The sequence below is a fragment of the Buteo buteo genome, chromosome 19 (genome assembly GCF_964188355.1).
Source record: "Buteo buteo chromosome 19, bButBut1.hap1.1, whole genome shotgun sequence".
NCBI classification, from domain to species: domain Eukaryota; kingdom Metazoa; phylum Chordata; class Aves; order Accipitriformes; family Accipitridae; genus Buteo; species Buteo buteo.
In genome coordinates, this window is record NC_134189.1 from 3,324,206 (window position 1) to 3,347,395 (window position 23,190).

General features: G+C 43.5%; 1 protein-coding gene across 16 annotated transcripts in view; it reads left to right on the forward strand.

Annotated features, from left to right (window-relative positions):
* Positions 1–23,190, forward strand: part of RBFOX2 (RNA binding fox-1 homolog 2) — a 177,530-nt gene that overhangs the window by 34,664 nt on the left and 119,676 nt on the right. For all 16 annotated transcript variants that reach the window (XR_012653558.1, XR_012653563.1, XR_012653565.1 and 13 more), the window contains exon 2: positions 2,881–2,931. Coding sequence is in view for 7 of the 16 variants with exons in the window: in XM_075050972.1 (XP_074907073.1) it covers positions 2,881–2,931 (51 nt within the window). In the remaining 9 variants the exon portion in view is untranslated. The remainder of the gene's footprint in view (positions 1–2,880; positions 2,932–23,190) is intronic.

The window sequence follows — 23,190 nt, forward strand, 5'->3', positions numbered from 1 at the left end:
GTTCTGTGTCTAGAGGTGGTTTCTGGGCATCCAGGTCCTTTGACTTCAGGAAAACCCCACAAAGTTCGGTTTTGTCTTTTCTGCCACAGCCTTGTGATAGTCCCTTTTGTTAGTCCCTGTTGTGAAGAATATCATCCTCAAAATAATGATTTCTTTTTCCTTTCTTCTTTATAACTTTCTGGCTGCGTTCACTGCCCATATCTTTAGTATCTGTAGGGGCAACTTCTCCATTTATCCCTTGTTCTCTGTGTAGAAATCTTTCTGGTTTCCAAGGTCTTGAGAGAGACTGGCGCATAAGCATGTTTGAGGTACTGACCTTGCAGGTGTGTGTACAAGTACTGTTAAAAGTGTACCTGGAATGGTCTTTTAAGAGAAGACCGTTATTTCCTGATACAAGGTGGACATTTATGGCACTTGTATCTAAGTTTAACCCCAGCCAGCAGCTAAGCACCATGCAGCCAGTTGCTCACTTTCCCCCCCTCCCCCCAGTGGGATGAGGGAGAGAATTGGAGGAAGAAAAAAGTGAAACTCATGGGTTGAGATAAAGACAGTTTAATAGAACAGAAAGGAAGAAACTAATGACAATAATAATAAAATGATAATAATAAAAGAAGTGGAACATGCATTGTGCATCACTTGGTTTGTAATTGCTCACCACTTGCCGACTGCTGCTCAGGTAGTTCCTGAGCAGTGATTCCCCCCACCCCGGCCAACTCCCCCCAGTTTATATCCCATGGTATGGAATACCTCTTTGGCCAGTTTGAGTCAGCTGCTCTGTGTCCCTCCCAGCTTCTTGTGCCCCTCCAGCCTTCTTGCTGGCTGGGCATGAGAAGCTGAAAAATCCTTGACTTAGTCTAAACACTACTTAGCAACAACTGAAAACATCAGTGTGTTATCAACATTGTTCTCATACTAAATCCAAAACATAACACTATACCAGCTACTAGAAAGAAAATTAACTCTATCCCAGCCAAAACCAGGACAGTTGGTAAACTGTAGTGTAGGAGAAACAATCACAGTACTTTCTTATAATGTGTACTTACACTGGGGGACAAAAGTACTAGCCGTGTGTTTTCATTGTGATGTTGCTTGGTTTTTAATTAAGTTCACAGTTAAAACCCAAAAGCTTTGAGTGGTGCTGTAGCTGTCAGTTTGCACTTGCTTCTTCTAACTTCTGTGTCTTTCCTTCTGTTTCTGTATTATTTGTGGAGTTTTGTGCTTTACCTGCTTGCTGGCTATTAGTATTTGAGACTCACAGGGTCGTCAATGTAATTAATTACTGTTAATCCCCAAACACTGGCTGCCAGAAGTTTTGTTGTCCTTGAAGCTCTCATACTGTGCCTGCTACGGTAGCTTTAGTGTGAGAGCCTTAGGAGAGGCTGGGTGTTTCCTGGCAAGTTTCCATGGAGAATCCCTTGGGCAGGTTTAAGGTAAAGAGGAAGAGGGGGAGGACAAATACAAACTTAAAATAGGATTGCTAGTCCCTGTATTGAAATATTAGCACCTTCCTTTTTAGCAGAAGTTGTGTTAAAGTGCTCTTGTGTAAACTGTGAAATTGTGCCAGCAACCAAATGCTCTGTGTAGGGCAGAAGACCTCTCTCTGGTAGGAGCTGGCCTGTTTAACCCAAATATCACAGCACAGAACCCAAAACATCTCAACAAAAACTCTTCCTGACAGCGATCATACATCTCTGTCAGCTTCATGCCCAGAATGTCTTTGCTTTTGACAATTTGGGATTGTTTTGCTGTGTTTTGTCAGGGTCTTCCCCTTGGGCCTTTCTCTCCCCACCCTTCCCCACGAGCTGCTGGAGAAAGTGCAGGGCTGACTTATGAGTTCCTCCTTGCAAGTCATAAAAAGAGATAGGAACAGACTTAAAAACTGATTGTGGAGGGTGGCTGCCTCCTTTCCTGCTGCTAGCATTCTGCTGGGAGTTGCTCATGAATGCACGGGGGTACCAGGGTGGAATTGATATAGGCTTTGTCTAGTTTAGTTTATCCTCCACCCAGAGAGAAAGATGCACTCATGGGGTGTGTGTGTGTACCCTCTCCCCGTTTTGAATAGGAGGTGTTGGAGGGAGAGTAACAGAAAATAAAGAAAAAGAAATAAAACATTTCAGAAGTGTCGTGAAGTATGTTACATTAATCCCCACTGCGCTGCTAAAATAGAGACAAGTCTGGGAATTTCATGGAGAAATTCCAAAAGTGTTGGAGGTTCATATATTCCTGCGGAGCAGGGTGACGGGGCTGCCAATAACACAAAACATGTAGGCTTAGAGCCCCTTCTGGGGTGAAGGAAGAAAAAATCTAAGAGGATTGATTTCCTGTCGGGAGTGTGTGAGGTATTGCTCAGGCTTGCTGGGGTGTTTGAAGTTACACTGACTGCCTTTTAAGTTCATGTTAAACTGTTAGTATAGTTTTGAAAAGGAGAAAATTGACACTTTAATGGCTAATGTTTAGGGAAACATTTCTTCAAGAGTGGGCAAGGTGGGCAGTAGCTTCTGTAATTTTATGTTCTCTTTTGTTCAGTTTTCATGATGGTAAATGAAGTTTGCATATAAAAATTCTTTGGAAAATTACAAGAATTACACACAACTGAAATTACAGAGGGTAAGGTAGGGTTAGTTTACGCTTATTTTATGGCTTTGATTTCTTTTTTTTTTCTTCTCCTTCTGAACAATTTGGCATATGCAGTTGAAAATGAATTTTAAGCATAGTGGCTTACAGGGAAAATAGGAAGTTAGCAGAATACTTTAATCTTAGCTCATTCTTCCCCCATTTCATGCAGGTTCTTGTTTTTGGCTGAGTTAAGGCAGACATATAATTCCTTGGGTTTTATTCCCTGCAACCACTACACTCATTCTTTGTTTTCTTGTCTTGCAGAACGAGCCTCTGACTTCAGGTTATCATGGATACCCAGCAAGAGACAATCAAGTAAGAGCCTGATTGCAGTAAATGTGTGTGCACGTGTCTCTGTACACTTATGGATGTTTTGTCCGACAGCTTCCTGGCTGTCTTGTTATGGAGTGGAAATTGTTTTGTTCTGTTGTGGAATGCTTATGGAGATACATGTGGTAAATTGAATGTTTTTTATGGCCTCCAGCTGTATGTGGCAGTGTGCCTGGTAAGGGGTTAAACATGATCCACATTACCAACAGCTCAGGAAATTCTTTATTCTTAAAAACATCGTAACTTAAAATCCCTGTCCTAAGCTCTGACTATATCTCCTCAGTATTAATGAATGTAGATGTTCAGTGCCAGTGCATGCTTGGCCCTGTTTTATACTTATTGCTGTAATTCTAGCATCTGGGGAGCAAAACAACACTGAGTTTTTCTGAGAGTCTGCTTTGCTCTTGGAGTAGGGAATGATGTGTCCTGTTGGGTTGTTTCTAGTATTTGTGAAGTTGTCTTGCCTTCCTTTCGAGTCCTGCCTGGCCCCTGCCCCTTCCTCTTATTCAAGATATTCTCCTCCTACAGCAGTAAAAATTATACTGTTCAGTGCATTGCATCTGTGAGCATTCTCTTGCTTCCTAGCAGAAGACAGAGAAATCCCAGTTGATGAATTTGCACGACGGAAGGAGGAGATGCTTTGGAACAAATGAAATTTAATGGGTTGTAAGATACAACCGTCACACATTAAATCTCCCTTAGAATGAAGTTTTTTTCAGTGTTCTGCAGTGCTACTGCAGAGCAGAGTATGATCCAGTATAGCAGGAAATTAATATGCACCAAAAATCAATAATGCAGCACATTTCAGTAATGAGCAAATAACAAAACCAGAATCAAATTCTTTAATACTCTCAGGTACCACTATATAAAGAAAGTGATTTTCATTGTATCTTGATGAGGCCTGGGTATATGTAGCAACAGCTTAAGGGGAGATGTTTTTATGAAGGAAGCGCAGCATAGTGCAGCCTCAGCAACTGAAGAGCTCGAATCTTTGGTGCTTGTAACGTGTGTATGAATTTCCATATAGGAGGAAATTATTCAGAATGTCTACTGGGATATATTAAACTGTTAACTAGCACAAATAAATATTACACGCTGGGATGCTGTGAGAATTGTGTTCCTACTCTATCCAGGCTGAGTAAGGTATGCTAGCTTGAGAGGCAGAGCCAGTCCCAGATCCTTAAAGCAGTTCATAACTGGTTTCAGCTTTTCCATTCTGGTGGCACCCTCTGCCCCCTGTTCTGCGCTTCACTGTACTTACCCGTTTAGGGGTGTTTCCGGGTGTCTTCGGGTATTTCATTTTGGTGGCTACCAGTATGTCCTGCTCCACAAGTTTCCTCTTTCTCATCCCTTAACAACTCTTCTGATTTGAAAGTCCAGAACTGCTGTTGCTGGCAGGTCACCAGATCAGCGGAGATGGGCACAGGAAGCTGTACAGCAGCCGGGGCGTGAAATGAGAATTACAGCCTGCGCAGCCCCGGAGGGCTTTGTATGGGTGAGCACAGAAAGTAATGTATATTAGCAAGTGTGCATATGTGTTTCAGATGGCAGATAGCTTTGTGGAAATTTTTTAGTGGACAAACAGCTTCAGTTAACTCTGGTGTTTTCATTTTAGTAAATACTTGTAAAAATCTTTTTTGGCTGTTGGTTTTTTTTTTTCTGGTCTTGGTAACATCTTGATCTGTGGTGTTTGTCCTTCTGTCTTACTTTTGGTCCTGAAGCAGCTTAAATTCAGGTCTGGTTTTCACTAATGAGGTTTCAAAGCTTTTAGCTTATCTGATTGGGAGCCCCTAGCATGACAGCAGCAGAGAAAGAAGTCTACTGTTGCCACAGGCTGGGGCTGGTGTGGGAGAGACAGCAATGGCTGATCCATCACCTGCCTTTCTGTGCTGGGGAAGGAGGAAGGAAGTGGTGTGGGAGCATGTGTAGTGATCCTGACCCTGTAACAAAGTAATTTAGAGATGCAGGAGCAATTGTGTCAGATTTCCTCAGATTAGGAGCTGGATTTGAGCTGGTGAGCATAAGTTTCTGTATCTTTCTCTTTCCCATTGCAGTTCTTGATTGCAAATACTTGTACTGTGCTTTTTACCACAATGTTTTCCTTAGCAGAAGTAGCAAAGCAGAGCTTTATTTTTAGGGCTTTTCATCGTGTGACCACAGTAGTCCTGCTAGAAATTCTGTGGATACAACTTGCCCTTTCTTTCAACTTGCATAGCATCCTACTCCTTCACTTGTTTGTATGTCCTTTTCGATCCTTCAGGCTCTAAATGCCGTTAATTGCTGGCTGCAAACCTTTCACTATGCTGTTTTTACACCCTCTAGTGGTTAAATCATACCCAGATGTTCCAGATTATTGTAGTTTTTCTTCCTTCCAGTGGAAGTGTGTGATTGGTCCGAGTCCTCGCTTTGGCCATTTGGGAATGCTTAGGTCTACAGTACGAAGTTTATTTTGTATCCTTTCCCAAATATTTAAGCATTCTGTCATCGTCACGCATGGGCAGCAGCGCTGAGACAAGTGAAATGGGTTCATATCAAGGCTGTGTTCCTCTTAATTCTGGTGTTGCGTGATTGCTTTGTGATGACCCAGAGCTTTGGGTTGTTGCGCAGCCCCCTCATTCCTCACCTGCCCTGCCAGAGCGCTGGCTTACTGGACTTTTTGTGGTGATAGGGCCTGAGGAGCATGTGTGCTAAATCACTACGGTGTATGTTCGCCTTAAAAGAGAAGACTTTCTGTTGCTGAAGTGTTGCACTTCTGGGTCTACATTACAGCCATATAAAGAGCTGGAGAGTTCTCTGGGACTGTTTTCAAGAATTCAAAGTTTGCTCTGTGGATATTTAATGCACGTACAGGAATGGCAGGATGCCCCTCCTTTTCCCCAGAGCTAGGCTGATGGCAGCGACGAAGCCCTTGGTAAAGGGAAAATAAGGGAAGTGTTAGTGTAACATTGTTGACCAAAGACTTGGTTCTAGTCTTTTAGTGAGGAGAGCTTATTCTCTGGGGACTATTCAGTTCTTTATCCCTCTGTTGGGCCTGCCAACAAAATGGTGTTTCTTTTTTTGTAACACAAGTGCCTGCCTAAAATGCAGTGAACCAAGACTTCCTTGCTTCATTTCCCAAGCTGTGACAAACAGCTCTGAGGTACTATGAGTTGGTCTCAACATGGAAAATGACTGGTACAGCTATACTGATACAACTCTTGCATATAGACAAAGTCATCAAGAATAGATACTCTGCTTCCAGAAAGCTATTCCATGCTAACTGTGCCAGCTCATTTTATATATAGCCAAGGCCTGTCATATTGCTCTAGTGCTTTTCAGGTCCAAACGTATTAGACATGATACCTGAAATTGTTTGACTGCTGAATACTGGCACTTCTGTTGGTTGCTGCACAGAGTGATTTTGTTCCCCAACAGGAAGCAAAATGAGCAAGAACACCTTGTTTAGCTGCCACTGAAGGGAAGAGAGGAGGAGAGAGAGTGTATGGAAGCAGGAGGTAATTGCACGTACCAGAACTGGGTCAGGATGTTAGAGCTATTACACCTCTTCTGTTATGGAAAGCGATCCTCAGCTATCACAACGGGTTAGGATGTTGGTTTGAAGCCTCTTTTAAAAGCTTGTAGTTCCGTGAGTACAATTCTTAAATCAAACTGGGCCATTGGCTCGTTACTAATGTGGTGGAAACATCATTACCTATCACAAGCGACACTTCCTTCAACAGCTTAATTTCGGTGGCTGGTTTTCCATCTGAGCACTCACCAGGCCTGACCTGTTGTTCTCGTTATATGTAGATGAGACTGCAGCCCAAGGTAGCGTGGGTGCCCATGGCAACTGCTAGGAACAGCTTTATCACTATCCCCTCGGTTTGAGTTCAAGCTTAAGGTGAAATGCTGTTAAATCCTCTCCAATTGTCAGCCTTTTCCCCTGGGTCTTTACTCACTTGCTGCTTTGGAGTTATCTGTTGGGGCATTGTAGGCAGCAAGCAACTGTGTGCTTTCCCCTCCCCTGGACCGCAAGCTGGTCTGGTTGAACTGAACAGCGGTGGTGGCAGTCTGTGAGAACAGGAAGCCTCCCCTGTTGCTTTTTTTTCCCCGTTTGTTTTCTTTGCCCAGTCCCTCCTGATGTGGGGAGTTCAGCAAGGAAGTCCTTCATCCTAAGATGTGAAGGGTGTGCGTGAGCTCCCATGGGGAGGCAGGACAGCAGGTCGCCGGGCTTCCTGTTGGAGCTGGCTGCACAGAGGTACTGCTGTTCCCGTCGGTGGTCTCTCGGCAGCGAGCAGCGGGGATCTCGGCAGAGAGTTCAGAGGGGGAAGCTTCTGTCCTCTTGTCTGTGTGGTCTGAGGCTCCTTCACCGATCTTCCTCTTCTCCGTCATGTGGATGAAGCATGAATTTGGTGATATTGCCAGAACTTGATTAGCAGCCGAGTGGTTCAGTATGGATTAGGATATCCACAAAAATCTCTTGGTTTAGTATTAACAGACTGAGATGCTCTTGTTGTAAAACAAATAAAAAGTGACCTTCTGGAGGAGAATGGTTTGGCCACTTGTTTGTTTTTATTTGAACCATGATAGCACCAGCCACAGTCTCTCCAGTGTCCTACTTTGTCAGTCTTGGAACAAAGACTCCCTGTCTCAAGAGTTTAAGTCTGTAAGTAGTGTTCCTGAAAAGGGTTTTGGTTTTTTAATTTGTTTTCCTCCTTGTAACTGACCATGAAAATAAACCCTCTAGTGTGTGTGCTAACTGTCTTGGTAACTGGTGAGATTGTGGCAGTGGAAGCGTTAAGTTATTCAGGAGCTAGAAAGGAGGGTTGTTTGTGGGCTTTTGGTTTGTTTGTTGCTTACACTTTTGGTTTGAATAGTGTATTTAATACAAATGCATAAACTGACGGACAGAGGGAGGTTCTAGAAAGGCCTTAAATAAAGTTTTAACACCTTACTCCTTGAGTGAGTAGCCAGGACAAAGTTCAGGAAGTGTCTGAGGTCCTCCATATAAAATGAAGAAGGCCAGGCTTGGTGTTCCTGGTGCTTCTGAGGAGTGCCTCTTTGCTTGAAAGCAAACAACCCAGAATCTGGGATGGGACCAAGCTAATGAGGGGAAACTGTTCTAAACATCTTCCTTATGTTTAAAATGAGGTGAATTAGGGTTAAGACTGCCAAATCTACTGCTTCCTGGCTTCCACCGCCTCTCTTCAGGCAAGCAGTGAAATGTTTCCACTCTGTACTAGACAGGTCTGAAGGGATATTCTGTTACTGACCTAACTGCAATGTCCCATAGAAAATAACAAGCTTCACTTTAGAGAAAGGCAGTTTGGGCAAAACTGTCCAACATGTTCAGGAGATGGGAAGCATCTGAGGCGGCTGCACACAGAGGGGTTCAAGGGTGTATAGTGGGATAACTGCTGGGGGGTTACTGTTTAGCACCTAGGCTGTGAAGGGTGTGGGACAGTTAAGATGTGTTATGGAAAGGCATTTAACACTGCAGGAGGGGGGGAGTTTGAGAAATCCTTTACCAGATTGCATCCAACACTGCTTATAAGTCAGCACATTCAGAAGGTAAAAAAGTGTTGATAGAGTGGAGAGAGTTAAGTTAAAAGCAATGTAAATCATGATATCTGAGAAGGAAAATAGCAGAGTGTTTAGCTAAAAATTGAAGGAGGAGGTGGTTACAGAATAAAGTTCAAAGAATCAAGGATGAGTTGGAAGAGGAAAGAGAAGATCCACTGAAACTAATCTAGTAATACTTCCCCCCTGAATCCAGAACTGTCTTGGTAAGACACCTGGTTGATCACTTGAAGTGCAAAGTGGTTCCTTGTTTTCTCAAGCCCAGACTACATCCCTAAGAAACTGCAGGGAAGATTCAGAAATTGGGATTAGAAAAAATTGTAATGCGTACACCCCTAAATAACTGAGCTTGTTATAAACCTGCTTTCTGAAATTTCACTCTGAACCAAGTCACTGTGCTTATATTGGCCGCATTCCCCCAAATCTCTCCTTTCCTTTCTGTTTAGCTAATTTCCTACCATCAAAACCCTTAAATAGTACAGGAAGCACGGTGTCTTGCAGTTGACACAAGTCTTGCAAACACATCACACTGGCCGTATGTTTGTTTCCCTTTTCCCTCATGTCTGCTGCATTTCTAGCCTCTCTGAATACAAGGCAGGGAATCCTTTCCTTACAGAACCTTGAATACCTTTCATAAACACCTCCAGCGAGCTCCATACCAATGCATGCCTTGCTGTTACTCAATAAGAAGAGAGAAAAAAAATAACCACGTGGAGAAAAGTTGCATGAGAAGAAGTTAAGGAGTGCATCTAATTCGTATACGTGGGAAGACTTCCTGACAATAAGCTCCTTCAGTCCTATAAACAGTTTCTCAAGGGAAGTAACGATTACCTTGCTGATGAATAGTTCGGCCAAAGCTCTGGGGTTGTAAGGCGTTGGCAGGAAACGGGCTGGATGATGTAATACAAATTCCTTTCATGTTTGAGTCCTCCGATGCGAGCAGTTTCTCATCTCTGGTTGGGGTTAAAGAGAGGAGATGTGAGTCATCCTTGGGAGAGGACCAGGAGACCACTTTTTCTCCTGCGATGTACTTTTTGACCGTTGAAGTGTTACCCAATGTCTGCAAGAGTCTTGGAGGCTCCCAAGCCCCTCAGTTATTTTGGCAAGAGGGACAGCATCTTGTTTAGATTTCTCCTTCTGACTGATCATACGAGTGCTAGAGAGTGTGGCACGTGTTTTAGAAGTAGACTGTAAAATGATAGGTTGGAGGACCAAAACCAAATAATGTAGAGAAAACAGCCTGTTGATGGATATTATATCCTACTGAGGACATGAAAGCGGCGATTCTGGGTCAGACAGAAGGTCTCTGCCTTCCAGTGTTCTGGCTTTGACAGTGTCTAATAGCAAGTACTTAAAGGAGAGGGAGCAGCGCCAAGACTGGGTGATACTTCCCCTCCTCTGTACTCTTGAAGCAATCCCGTGGCTTTGGGATTTCCTGGCCATAGATTTAAAAAAAAAAAATAATCCCCGTGATAGATTTTTTTTGTCTTTATTGAATTTGTCTAAATGGTTTTTGAGGCTGTCTAAATCTTTGGCATCCGCAACGTCCTGTGGCAATGAGTCGCCGCTTCAGGTATGTTTTATGGGGAAAAAGTTCTTCTGTGCACAGCTAACTTGAAACCGAAGTGGTTTTAAAGCTCTCGGGTGAGGGGGGCTTGGGGTCCTCGGCTTAGAGAGGCTGCAGTCATGGGGTGGTGAGGATTTCCTTCTCAACTGGAAGGAAAAAAATAAAAAACCAACCCAGAACCAAACCGAGCAGAAGTAGTTTGTGTGCGTTTAGTATCTTTTTTTTTTTTCCTGAAGGATTATAGTACCTTTGCAAAGGTTATTTCCAGATACCCGTAACTTCACGGGCGCCGGCCCTTTGGAACGCCCTGCTGCAGCCTGGCGGCGGGCTGACCCTGCTGCGCAACCGGGAGAGCTCGGGGAGGAGGAGGAGGAGGAAGAAGAGGAGGAGGAGGAAGAAGAGGAGGAGGAGGGCTGTCGGTGCAGGGGGTCAGCCCCGCGGGGGCCGGGGCCGCTCTGACGGCGGGCTGCCAGGAGAGGGCAGCCGGCGCCCGGCCAGCGCTCGCCGCCCCGCCCCGCCGGAGCTGGGGCCCGGCCGCCTCTCCTTGCCTCCCTCCCCGCAGCCTGCCGCTTGGGTTGTCCTCTGGCATTAAAGGCCGTGGCCGGCGGGAGAGGGAGAGAGGAGGGGAAGAGGGTTCGGCTTCTTGCCCCCCGCAAGCCTTTGGGGGTGACTGCTCTTCGGTTTCCGTGCTCGGCGAGGGAAGTTTTGTTTCGAGGCTGTGTCAGTGCCAGCAGCCAGCACGGGGAGCACCCAGGGAGGGCCGAGACAGGCCTTGCTGCCCCTCCGCGGGGCCTGCTTAAGGCATGCGATTCTTCGAAGAGGCGAGGAGGAAAAGGGTTTGCTCTGCAAAGTCTTTGCTCTGTTGCCAAACGTCTCGGGGGGGTGAGCAGGGGGGAAATACAGGAGGGATGTTTGAGGAGGAGTGCTGGTGACAGAGAGTTGCTTTTAGAGGGGAGCCTGAGCCGGCAATCCCTACCTAGCGCTTTCCCGGCCTCAGCAGGCTCCTGGCCAGAGCTGGTTTTATCAAAAGGCACATGTGCTGCACAGCACTGCTTCTGCTCGGAGGGCAGGGCCAGATGGACGCGAGCTTACGGTGGGGGCTCGGGGATGTCCTCCTTCAGGCCGGTACAGGCCGTGCTTGAGTCGGTTGTCTCCAGCACATATACTTCATATCATGAAATCTCACAGCTTTCAAGTGAATGAAGGGAGTGTGTGTGTGTGAATAAATAGTATTCTTCCATCCCTTTTTATTTTTTTTTTTTTTTGTTAAAGGAGGCTAGAGATCCCAAGAAATACAACTGGTCAGTGTAGTAACAGAACGTGGAAAGGTGCTCAAAAAGATCAGATGTTTATCGTCGGATCTTTTACTAAAGGCAACAACAGACAGACATGGCTAATTTTTAAGGACCAATCATGTCAGATCGATTTAATTTTCTCCTCTGACATGGCAGCAGGCCTGGCAGATGGAAAAAGCTACTGGCTTTGGACCTAGTCCTGCATGACCTTTACATAAACTAGGCAAATGAAAGGTGAAATTAAGAAGGGGCTGAGCACCTCATTAGAAAACAGTATTTAGAGTAATTATGTCATGCTTTTCTCTGGGTATGTGATTTGGAGTCTTGACATGGTCTGCCCTGGCTGCTCTGCTCTTCTGTACTGTTCATCAAACATCAGAGTAATGAATTAGTGACTGAATATATGTATGTGGGGGGCTGGCGGCCTTTGGAAGGTAGGATTAGATGTCAGAAAGATCACAGTAAATTGCAGAAATGGCCTGAAATCCAACAATGTGAAATTAACCAAAACCAAGCTGTATTAACAAAAGGAACTGTATACACAGTATAAAATGGAGAATAGCTGTAAAAAGCAGTAATATCGAAGGGAAAGATCTGGGGGAATAGGAGAAAACAAACTGAGTATGTGGTGCTGTTTTTGTTATCCTGAAAACCTGGAATGCATTTCCAGGTGTGTCGAGTAACTGCAGAAGGTAGTTATTCTTCAGAGCTCAGCTCAGCGAGCGGAGCACTGTACCTGGTTTTAGGGACTTCAGGAAAGACACAGGCAGAATCTGGAAAAAGTCCAGGCAAGAACAAGAAAAAAAAGCTCAGAGAGCCTGGCACAGGAGGAAAATATTGAGCTTGTTTGTTCTTCAAAAAAAGAAAGAGTAGAGAAGTATGGAGGACGGGGATTGATTATTTACAATGTCCGTTGAAGGCAGCTTAATTTGCATCAAGGGAGGCTTAAATTGGATATTATGGGGTCAAAGAACATTTTCTGCTTCAATGTAGTGAAGCACTGGAACAGTAATTTAGGGGACTGGAGTTCCTGTTTCTAGGAGTCTGTAAAAACAAGTCAGGCAATTCCTGATGGATGTTTGTCTAAACATGCTCTGTGTTGCCTCTGAGCATGGAGGACCTCTTGTCTCTCCTGCCCTGTACTTGCGTTCTTCCGTGACATTCAAAAACCAGTTGTTACCATTTACGTAATTCCACAGTGTATGACTGCTGTTGTCTTGGGCCTTTCTCTCTTTTTTTTTTTTTTTTTGTGTCTAAATTGATAGGAGGCTCCTCTGCTCCTGTATGATCTTAAAAGTGCCAGAGATCCTTTCTTTGTGACAGCTGCCTCATAGCTCTATTTCTTCCTGAGCTTGCTTATTACTCAAAGGGTGCAGGGTGTTCAGCATCTCTGAGTCAGTCCTTCCCCCTGTCTCACAGTAATAACATGTATCATGTATGAACCTTGGAGCTGTTTGATATCTTGATTTCCCTTTAAGCTCTCTGGCCAGATCTCCATTTAGGGCGTGCTTAGAGGACAATTTTTTTTTTTTTTTTAAATAATTGAACAAACACCTCCTTGCTACTCTACCTGCAACTGCCCTTGCACGAAGACAGGACTGAGAGAATTGAGCAGGAGCATTTGCTCAGTCTGGGCAGGGAGTGTGCTTCTGCCTGCCTGCAGTTGGGATCTGCTGTGGGAGGGCAGCCTGTGTGCGTTACGCTGAGTACGTACAGTAACTGCTTCACCGCCCCGCTCGTGCCGGCCGCTTCAGCAGGACCCTGAGTAAATGAATGGGATTGCTTTCTGTTCTGCTGACTTCTCCTGCATGGTGAGTGAGCAGCTCTGCATTGGCTGGGGAAGGATGCTGCATGCAAGCAGACTGCCTCAGCAAGCTACGCAGATGCTCCTGAGAGTAGCTGGTGGATAGAAGATGGTTTCATTCTTCTCAATATTAAGGGAGAGGTATTTCCAGCAGTAGCATAATGTTGCTTGGAGCAGGCATTTGCCAGATGGTTTCTCCTCCCCCGAGGCTTTGGGATGTGAAAGGGAAAGGGCCAGGAACACACTTTTGATTCATTCCATTAGTAGATTAATCGGCACTGTCCTGGCTTAATAAGTCTCTTAGATTTCCCAGTGGAAATGGCACATGTAATTCTGCCCAGGTCACGCTCTGCACACCTGTGTTGAAGCTTTCACAGCAAGAAGCTATGCTGCTGCAGGCAACATCTGCAAAACAAGACTTGGGAGGGGGGCAGGGTTTTTTTGGGGGGGGGAGAGGTGAGAAAATCTTTTTAATAAGTACTGTTAAATAATGCTAGTAGGAACAAGGTGGCTTGTGAGAACATGCTTGAATTCTTCTGCCATTTTGGTGGGGGTTGTATTTAAAAATCTTGCAGTGGTAATTTGATGTTATGAAGCTTCCCCCCCCCCCCCCCCCCCCCTCCATTCTGTATTAATTGCTGGCTAGATTGTGATTTCCAGGAAGTCTGTGATTAGAGGACAAGGGTGCTCTTCCTGATAAAGGTCAGAGGCTGCTGTCTCGAGAGGCTGGCGATAAAATGAAGAGAACTGTCTCAATGATTTTAGCTGAAAACCTGAGCAGATGCTGTGCTGCTATTTACTTGGGGGGGCTGTCCCCCATGACCTTCTCTTCCCGCCTCTCTTTCTGCAGGCCAGCCAATTGTTGGGGAGTGGATTTAGTTGCTGCTGCCGCCCACACAGGAGAAGGTTTGTAGCTCTTGGCAGTTTTAGCAGGAATCTGCGTTTTTAACTCTTCTGGTGCCTGTGGATCGCGATGAGCTGCGCTTTGATGTCACGGCAGCCCTGAGCTGTGCTTGCTGCCAGGCCTAATGAAGGTTTACTAGTAGGATTATATCTGATGAGACCCGTTGAAATGCCTTCATGCTTGGATTTTATTGAGGAGAGACTTCAGGTACTGCCAGCAAACACATCCTCGCCTTTTCTGGTCCATTGTTCCCGATACACCTGGAGAGCATGGGCTACCTTTTCTTACAAGTCAGGAGGACAGCAGTGGCTAACGTTGGCAACAGTTTGATCGTCATCTCTGTTTCTGGGGCACCTGTCACCCTGGCTCCTTGCCATGGTCTCCCTAAGCTAAAACAGTGCTCCTCGACTCCAAGTGCTCAGAGGACATCTTGTTTTCCAACCATTTATGGCAGCTAGCTCCAATCCTTTGCAGGGTCTGGAGAAAGACTGACAGGGGCCAAAGGAGTAAATGTCATGAGACTCTGGAGCTTTCTGCTGAAAGCTGAGATAGAGATATTTTACGTCCCGCGGTATATGTAGCCTGATTTAGGCTCTCTGGTATTTCCAGTAGAATGGCATTTCAGAACTGGGAGGCTGAACTCTGACAGCAGTGTTGTCCCCAGTTGCTGCCAACTTCACCCCAGACAGAGAACTGCTGTATTTCTTGAGCAGCTGCTGCTGTGGAGCAGAGCACGGGAAGAGTTGATAGTCTCTGAAATAATTTGAAATATACTGGCAGAATAGACAGATAGAGCCAGCCCTCTGAATTTCACTCAAGAATTAATCTAATCACTGTGTAATATGTTCTTACTGGTCTATCCTACCTAAAGGGCAAACTTAACTACATTAGGCACAATTTGGAGCATTTGATTTCCTTCAGACTTAGAATTAGGATACAGCTGACTATCCATGTACATATTTCGAGGTTTCTGGGCGTCTCTAATCCAGTTTGTAGTGACATTAGCATTAGATAACCATAGCAAGGCCTTTATCTGAAAGGAAACATGCATTCTTCAGGTCACACAAGGATGAAAAAAGATTGTTCTGGTCACTGTTGCTTTCTGGGAATTTGGGAACAGGGAAGAATTTAATATATTGTTGTTGCTGGTTGCTTTGTTGTCAAAGTGAGTAGCTTCTCTAGCGGGTACCGTAGTTGTCACATGGTATGGCTACACTTCAAAGCTAAAATTTGGATTAAGATGAGATGAGAATGTGTTGCGTGGGACCTAGGGCCAATAATTGCACATGTTGACTGGCCATAGTTACTTCATACCATTCATCTCATCTAAACCGAGTGTGAGGGAGCTGCTACTCATTCAATTTGTCTCTTAGAAAGGGATGGGAAGAGTAAGCATGTTGCAGTCAGTCTCTAATGGAAGAGTAATTTTGCCAGGATTTGATCAGAAAGGGCATCTGAATGGAATTTACAGTACTGTGGGTTTGGTTTTTTTTGTGTCATGGCAGGGTGTAGGGGAAAGAAGGGAAGGTGGAACAGCCTTAATACGAGCTCAGATGAAGGTGTTTGAGGGTCACAGTATGTACCCCACAGACTGCAGTGATGCTGAAGACCAGATCTATAGTTGGTCTGCTCCTATGAGAGCCCAAATCCTCCTGATTCAAGTACATCAGTTGACACAAGTGCCAAGAAATACATCTGAATTTGTTGGAACATCCCACGTTACAAACTCTGGGTGTTGCCAGTACTCACTGCATGTGAGATCTGCAGAATGGTAAAATGCCTTGTTAAAAGATATAGGTAGGTATCTATCCGCATGCTTTCTCAGAAGTCCCATATTAAATATATACACTAAAAAGACTTTGAAGAATGGATTATCTTTTGCTTATAAAGCAGGAAACAAGTAGTGCAGCTAGTCTCTACGTACACATGCTTTTCTAAATTGTCTTATGCTCATAATTCCCTGAGGAGCCAGTCAGATGGAGGGAGCTGTTTGCTGCAGCCATGAAAATAATCCAGCTAGATGGTGGTGGCACAGGTATGGTTAAGGACTGCTTTGCCCAGAACAAGATCAGAAGCAGAACTGCTATTCTGACAACTGACCTTTGCTGATCATTGTGAATTGAAGCTGGGGATATTGTGTTCTATAACTAAATTTTTCCAGTAGCATTTCTGTCCTCTAGAAATCTTCCTCTGTATTTTATATCTGTTTATGCCTCTTGTCTTATGCTTTATTAACGTCTTTTACATTTGAACAGTCTGCTGTTCCTTTATGTGGTTTGACAACTGCCAATGCCCCTGTTGAAATATTTTGCTTTTAGTTCTGTTAATGGCGATTTCGCCTGGATTTTCTTACTACCGTTATGTAATGGAAGTATCTGCAGTCCCCTGACATGTGTGTTTGGTCTCTTTCCACCCACCCTTACTTATCACAGGTTGATGCTGTGTTCCACCAAAGTCTTTTAGCAATTTAGTTTTGTTGTTTTCTCAGGAGATGTCATTCAGTGTTTATCGGTGTTACCTCTTCATTAGCTGGAGTAATTCCTTTCTTCTTTGCTGATTATATACTTGTGCCATTTCTCGTACTGAAGCCATATTCCAGGCATTCAGCTATTTTGTCTTCATTAGGTATGTAAGGCTTCTAGGTAGTGTCACGGATTATTTTTCTTCTCAGAGGGTCAAATGAAAGAATGTTGTCTGAATAAAAGAAGAAATAAAGCAGCTGTGACAATAAGGATAAAAAAATGTGCACAATGTAGTATTTGTTAAGCTGCTTTCTTCCCTCTCATAGGTGTATTTGCAGTCTACTACTAGGGTTTATTAGTCTTTGAGTCTTTCTAAGTTGGAGAGAATGCATTTTAAACTCTTAAAAAGGGATGTTAAAACCCAGTCTTTAAACTAAGCGATACAGGATAGAATTTTATTCCTGTCTCTAGCAACTTTACTATCCCAGGATTTGTAAACTGCTTTCTACGCCGTAGTAAATTGGATCCCAGCAGTACAGGGCCTCTGTAGATAAATATAGTAGCCATTATACCTTGATATAGTTGTATTGCCTAGGAAATTACTACTGTTATTGAAAAGGAATTTGCTCAGGGCAAGAGGGTATCCATTACTTCCTGAATAACTCGCTAACATTGTTAACCTTCCTTTGCACAAACAAGCCAGAAGGAGTCTCTTTCTGCAGGATGGTATTGTTCTCTGTCTGTATTCCCCTTTATCAGCAGCAGGCCTAAGCCAAAGTTTCAGCATATTAATAAACCCCTGTGTGGTCCAGGGAAGAGAGCTATGCCCTGTCTTCTCCTTTCCCCACTGTTGCAATACTCTCATCTTCATATTCTTTCTTAATTTGCTGGGTTGTTGCCGTGCTGATGAATTGCTGATGCGGTACAGCCACTTGACATTGTAAGCATGAAGACAAAAAATGGTATAATGGTGCTGTAGCTCCATTGATGAGGTATTTGAAGCGTTTTTTCTTTTGCCACCTGCAGTCTCACACCTTGAATAGGATAACACTTGGATGCCATCAATTCATCCTCTGGTATAGCTTCGCTTGTGGACTATAAAGAGATGAGTTGTTGATGTAGGAGCTGAGCTGCATTTTTATATTTATGACTTCCTCTTCAAAATCCACAGCCAAATAAATACCCTATTTAGCACTCTAAGTCTAGGGCATAGAGAATCTTTCTGCCCTTTATCAGTTCAACTGGATATTGTACTCCTGATTTGACATTAAAAATATACTTTTGCTGGAGTTTGATGCTGTGTAATACTTTCTCCTACTTGATGGAAGAATTGAAGGGAGATCAAACTTTGGACATTGCTAGTGAAGATATTAAGGCAGCTATTCATTAACTAAAGTTTAAAAATAAAGGTTTAAATACCAGTGTTAGAGCTCATTCTGATCCCTTCTTACAAGTATCTAAATATATTTGTTATATGCCAATTCAGTGTGGACTTCAGACTAGATCCAAGTGTGATGGAATCGAGAAGATAGAGCTTGAAAATCAAGCCTGGGGTGGCAACACAGCTGCAGAAATGCTTTTTCTTCTGCAGACCTTTAGCTTGCTAGCTTCTCCTCAGAAGGTATTGGAGGATTGCAAACTTCACTCCTGTTCTGCCATAGTAACACTGATGGGTGTAATTCATGGAAATTCCCACTTGGCTGCCCAAACTCATGTTTGCTATATCCTGGGAGCAGTTGCATCACCATTTTGTTTCTGGAGATGAATGCCCAAACCAGTATATTGTAGCCGTAAGAATTCCTTACATCTAAATGTTTGCATGCTCTCAACTGTTTAACTTTGAATTCTCTGGCTTCACAATTTAGTTTTGTTGATGTGGGTGTTCTTGGTTTTAATTTAAAGGTGTATTTTTGTCAGGGAGCACATTTTCAGCAAAGTACCTTTCCTAGTTACTGAGCTTATTGCAGTTCTCTTGAAGGATTGACAGTGCCTTCCAGAATGGTGCTCTTGAGCATACTTGTGAGGAGAAGAAAATCCCAAACAAAGTCTAAAAAGCTTTTCTTGGTACCTGTTTCCTTCCCCCCCATACTTGAATGATAAGCCTGTGAATTGAGACCTTCTGGAGTTTATTTAAGGACTTACATTTAATTGCTATGTGAAGTCAGTAGCAGGACAGTCCCTGAAAATTGTTGGTTTTGTTTGCATGTCAAGGTGTTTTATTGTTTCAGGCTTTCTGCTTTTTGTGGAAGATAAACTAGCCCTTGATAGTTTGCTTTTAAATAAGTAATCTCTTTTCAGAAGCTTCTTGCTGCGTAGCTGAACCATACCTGCAGGAGAGAGAATAGGGAATCCAGTTTTCCAGTAATGAAATGGGTTGCTCTGTAACAAAATGGCTTTTTTTTCCTTGTAATATGCCAATGTTTGGCTTATTTGCTTGGCAAAACATCTAAAAAGGATTGTGGTATTTTTCTGGGTGATTTATTGTATGCATTTTGTATTCTTGCTTCCTTTCACAAACAGGATAATGCAGAAAGAGGCTTCCTGGAGTCCTTTTGGATGTTGAGAGGAAATCTACCTTGTGGTTCAGAAATTCTGATAATCAGAGATAATGCCAGCATCCTGAGCGGAGGGAGTCTTCGCAAATAAGCAGTACTCTGCCACCAGGGTAGTCTCCAGCGGTACCCAAAGGAGTAAACCAACCTCAAAGAAGATCCTCTTATCTCCATAGGAACTGCATGTGTGCCCAGGGCTGCCTTCTGTGCCGCTCCCCAGATAGCTCCCAGCCCCATCTCTAATCTTCTTTTTTTAAAAAAAAAAACAACAAAAAACCCCAACCAACCAACCAACCAGCAAACAAAGCAAAACCCACCCAACCAAGCAAACCAAACAAAAAACCAAGGCGCAAGGCATGCCCAAACCCCACAAGTAGCGTGAGTCTGATTCCCTTGTTCTCTTGCCGGGACGTTCTGCTGGAGTCAGATAAGCCATGGAAAGCAGCCATTGAGTTGGAGAAACTTCCCTCTGAGCACCGCAGAGCACGTCTCCCTTCCCATCTCCAGTCAGACCTTCTGTAGATGGTTCTTGAAGTGTTTATCATGGTGAGACAATGATCAAGTCTTCATCCTCAGTCTGAATCCAGCTTCTGCGTAAAGTGTGAAAGCTTGGTCTGGGTCTTGGCTGAGAGCGCAACTGTTTTCCTTTGGTTTGAAATGAAAATTCCCTCTTCAACCTGTCCCAACCTCAGAGTACCTCCCCTCCCACTTTTCAGCCAAGGAAAACTGCACAGTGAGGAGGAACACATAGATTCAATATCACTTATTAACCATAAAAGAATTTCATCTTATTTTAGAGTTCAGGTGGTTTTAAAAACTATTTTATGGTTTTGTTTTACAGGAGAGGTTGCCAGGGAGCCTTATTAAACATCAGGAGTAGACATTTTTATGATCAGTATTTTTCATTCATGTATCGGAACGCTCTCCCAGATGCATTCAGGTGCACAGTTTAATTTGCGCTCCCCTACCTGAGGCCTTCCACCTGCATCTTTGTTCTGCAAACCTCCCGTTATCAGACCCCACTTCATTTTTCGCTTTGCTCAGCATTGGGATGTTATTTTAGCTCTCATTACTGGAAGAGTTCCAACCTGGATGCTTCTAGGAAAACTCAGATGCTGAGAAAATTGGTATTGGTGGCTTTACAGGTAGCACTGCTTTCCTGATGCAGTCTTCTGGTGTTGACAGAGGTATAATCTTTTGGCTGAGCTTAGCTAACCAGCAGCAGGTCTTTAATAAGATGGACTCCAACAAACACCTGCATTTGGGTATGTCATTGCATCACAGTTGTACTTTTGGCCTTACAGCAGGTTTAATGTTAGCACTGGAGTTAGGGCTTGTTGGAGCTGCAAATGCAGGTCACGCAGTTTGATGCAGACTGCAGGCCTTCCCGAGTGTCCACATCTGAATATGTTCACGGCTGTAATTTGATTAAAACCCCCTTGTTATCTGGTTACATCCCTTCTGTTTGTAAGCTCGAGCTAGGTAAGAGGATGACAGTGCTGTTTGTTGGGTAGCTGTTGGAACATCTTCCTTAGTTACTGCTGGAATGGAAAGCATTTCGTTATCACAGACTGCAACAGCTGACTCTTCTCCAAATATAGAACAGAAATACGTATTGAATGCTTTGGCTTTTTTCTTCAGTATTGGGGATGTTTCTACCTTTCCCCTGTAGTAGCAGGTAAATGCAATTGCTGGGGTTGCTATTCCTGAGAAGCTTTGAAAAACTCATTGTCATCTTTCAGCTCTGGCTGTGGATTTGCCTCCCATTGTTAGGATTCCCTTGTAAATTTTATTTTTTCCTTTCCTAATTTCCTTTCTATTTCTTTCTCTCAGCTTTTCTTTTTTTCAATTGCTAAAATATATACAAGTGTTCAAGTGTGGGGATGTGACAGGGAAGCCCAATAAGCAATCTGTCTGTCCAGGAAAAATATGCCAGTGTACCTCTGGTCCCACTCAAGTGCTGAGTATGTGCGTAGATACACTGGTTTGGTGTCTGTTCTCCTTCCATATATCCAAATGCAATTGTCACAATCATTTTTACCTAAGTTACTGCTAATTTCTATTTTTACGATTGATTGCTCTTTTCTGTCAAGATGGGATCTAATATGGAATTGCTCGTTTTCAATGTAACACTTCTTGAACTAAGAAATTGTTTTCTGTAATTTAGAAATTTCGAGGGTGTTCTTTGGCATTAGCTCCCCAACGCCTCCCGCGAGTGTCGTTGCATTTGAAATTCCTGGTGATCAGATGGGATTTTCCCTCTGTTATGAAGAGGTGCTTAGCTAGCCACTCATCCTGCGTGCTATCTAATGTGATTTCAGTAGTGTGTAGCAGACACACCAGCTTGTACCCTGTCTTGAGCTTTATCTGCTAGAATGTTAATCCACGAGCATTTGAAATCATATGCCTCTGAGACACAATCAGCTAGAAACAGATAACGTCAGTTTGAAACTGTGCCATACCTATTCCCCATTTGCCCACTCAGATCTTTCCTAAATAGGCTACAACTTTTTGTAAATTATTTTTTAAGCATTTGGCTTATTTGAAATGTATATACCAGCAGTATTTTTGGGTTGAATTTATGCACATAACTGAGCAGCCACAATTATTCTTCTATGTCATTAAGGCTTTTGATACTGGTAGAAAGTGGGTAGAATTTTTTTCTGTTTTACTAGTGCCTCTTATTTTGACAAATACCTTGATATAATATTAAATAGGTGGTTACTTGCTCCCTTCTTTCTCTTTCCCCTTTTGTTACTTGCTAAGACCTTCCCTACCTCCCTCACAAGCATTAATATATTTGCAGACTGCTTTCTTCCCCTTTCACTTTGATTTACACAACAGTCTCCCATCAGAGGGACCAATGTTTCACTAGGCTGCAGCTCTCTGAACATTTTTCTCTTAGCTTGGTATATATAAATGTTAAAATCTTTTTCTTTCTGCTTTTAATCCTTTTTGAGACAGGAAAGATCCCTAAGAGATCGTGTATTTCCACACACAGCAGCCTTCCAAGTTCCCTGACATGTATCCTGTAAAGCACTGTTGTTAGAATTAAGACAAAGCATTTGCAGAGGATCCTAGCTACCTGTTTCAGAAACCTGTCTCAGTCATGACTGTCTTTGTTTTTCTGGAATTAGACTCACTAACATAGAGTTGTTGTCCTCTTGCTACTTGCAGAATATTTTGTGTTTTCTTTGGGTAAATTTTCCAGAAAAAATACCATCTTCTATTGATATCTTTTACATACCAGCTAATGTAGTTGAAAATCTATGCAATCTGAATAAAAGCTTAAAGAAGGCCTAATAGCTCATCTAGTTCTTTCCCCCACCCACTTAATTATATTGGCCAAGTAAATCTTTTTCTTGCTTATAATCTGAGGCTAACACAGTTACCACACTGCCACCAGTACTGTCTGCAACTGTGGGTAGTCTGGGGCATGCACTTCATATTCTTAGTGTTGGTTTGAACCTCTAGGCAGCAGCAGCTCTGTTGAATCAGAGCAGTGGTGTCTCTAGAGGCATCCCACAGCATCATCTCCTGACTGGTCGGGTACTTCTCTCGCTGCTTGAGAATATTGAGTGTTGAGAAACCTGCTCTTGCAGTTCCTCAAAAAGTGCTCCAGTGCTTCTGCTTCATCACCAGAAGTCTGCCGTGCTCAGTAATCTCCCTGCATACCTTCCATGGAGAGGTGGTGGCCCAGTGGCAGATGAATTTTGAGCCAGTATTTGGATGATTTGAGGAGGGTTTGTAGGTCTTGTTTTGCTTCAGAGGTTGAATGTGACCTGTCCAACTGTGGATTTGCTGGGATGACTTGTAACGAGTCTCTGTTGTTGAAATTAACGAACAGCCTTATTCTGAAAGTTTTTCTTTTCTCTCCCATTGGAAGAGTGGCCTAAAGGATGAGAGACCCTGGGGAAGAAGGGGGATAATTCCCACCCCTGCCTCCCCTCCTTTTTTTTTTTTTTTTTAATTAGGGAGCTTGTTGGTCACTCTTCAGCATAGTTTTAAGTGCTCATCTTTTTTAAGTCTTTTATGGAAATACATATGAAGTAGGATGTATTTGGGTTTGCTCACCTGGTCCACGTGTCTTCTTACTTTCTC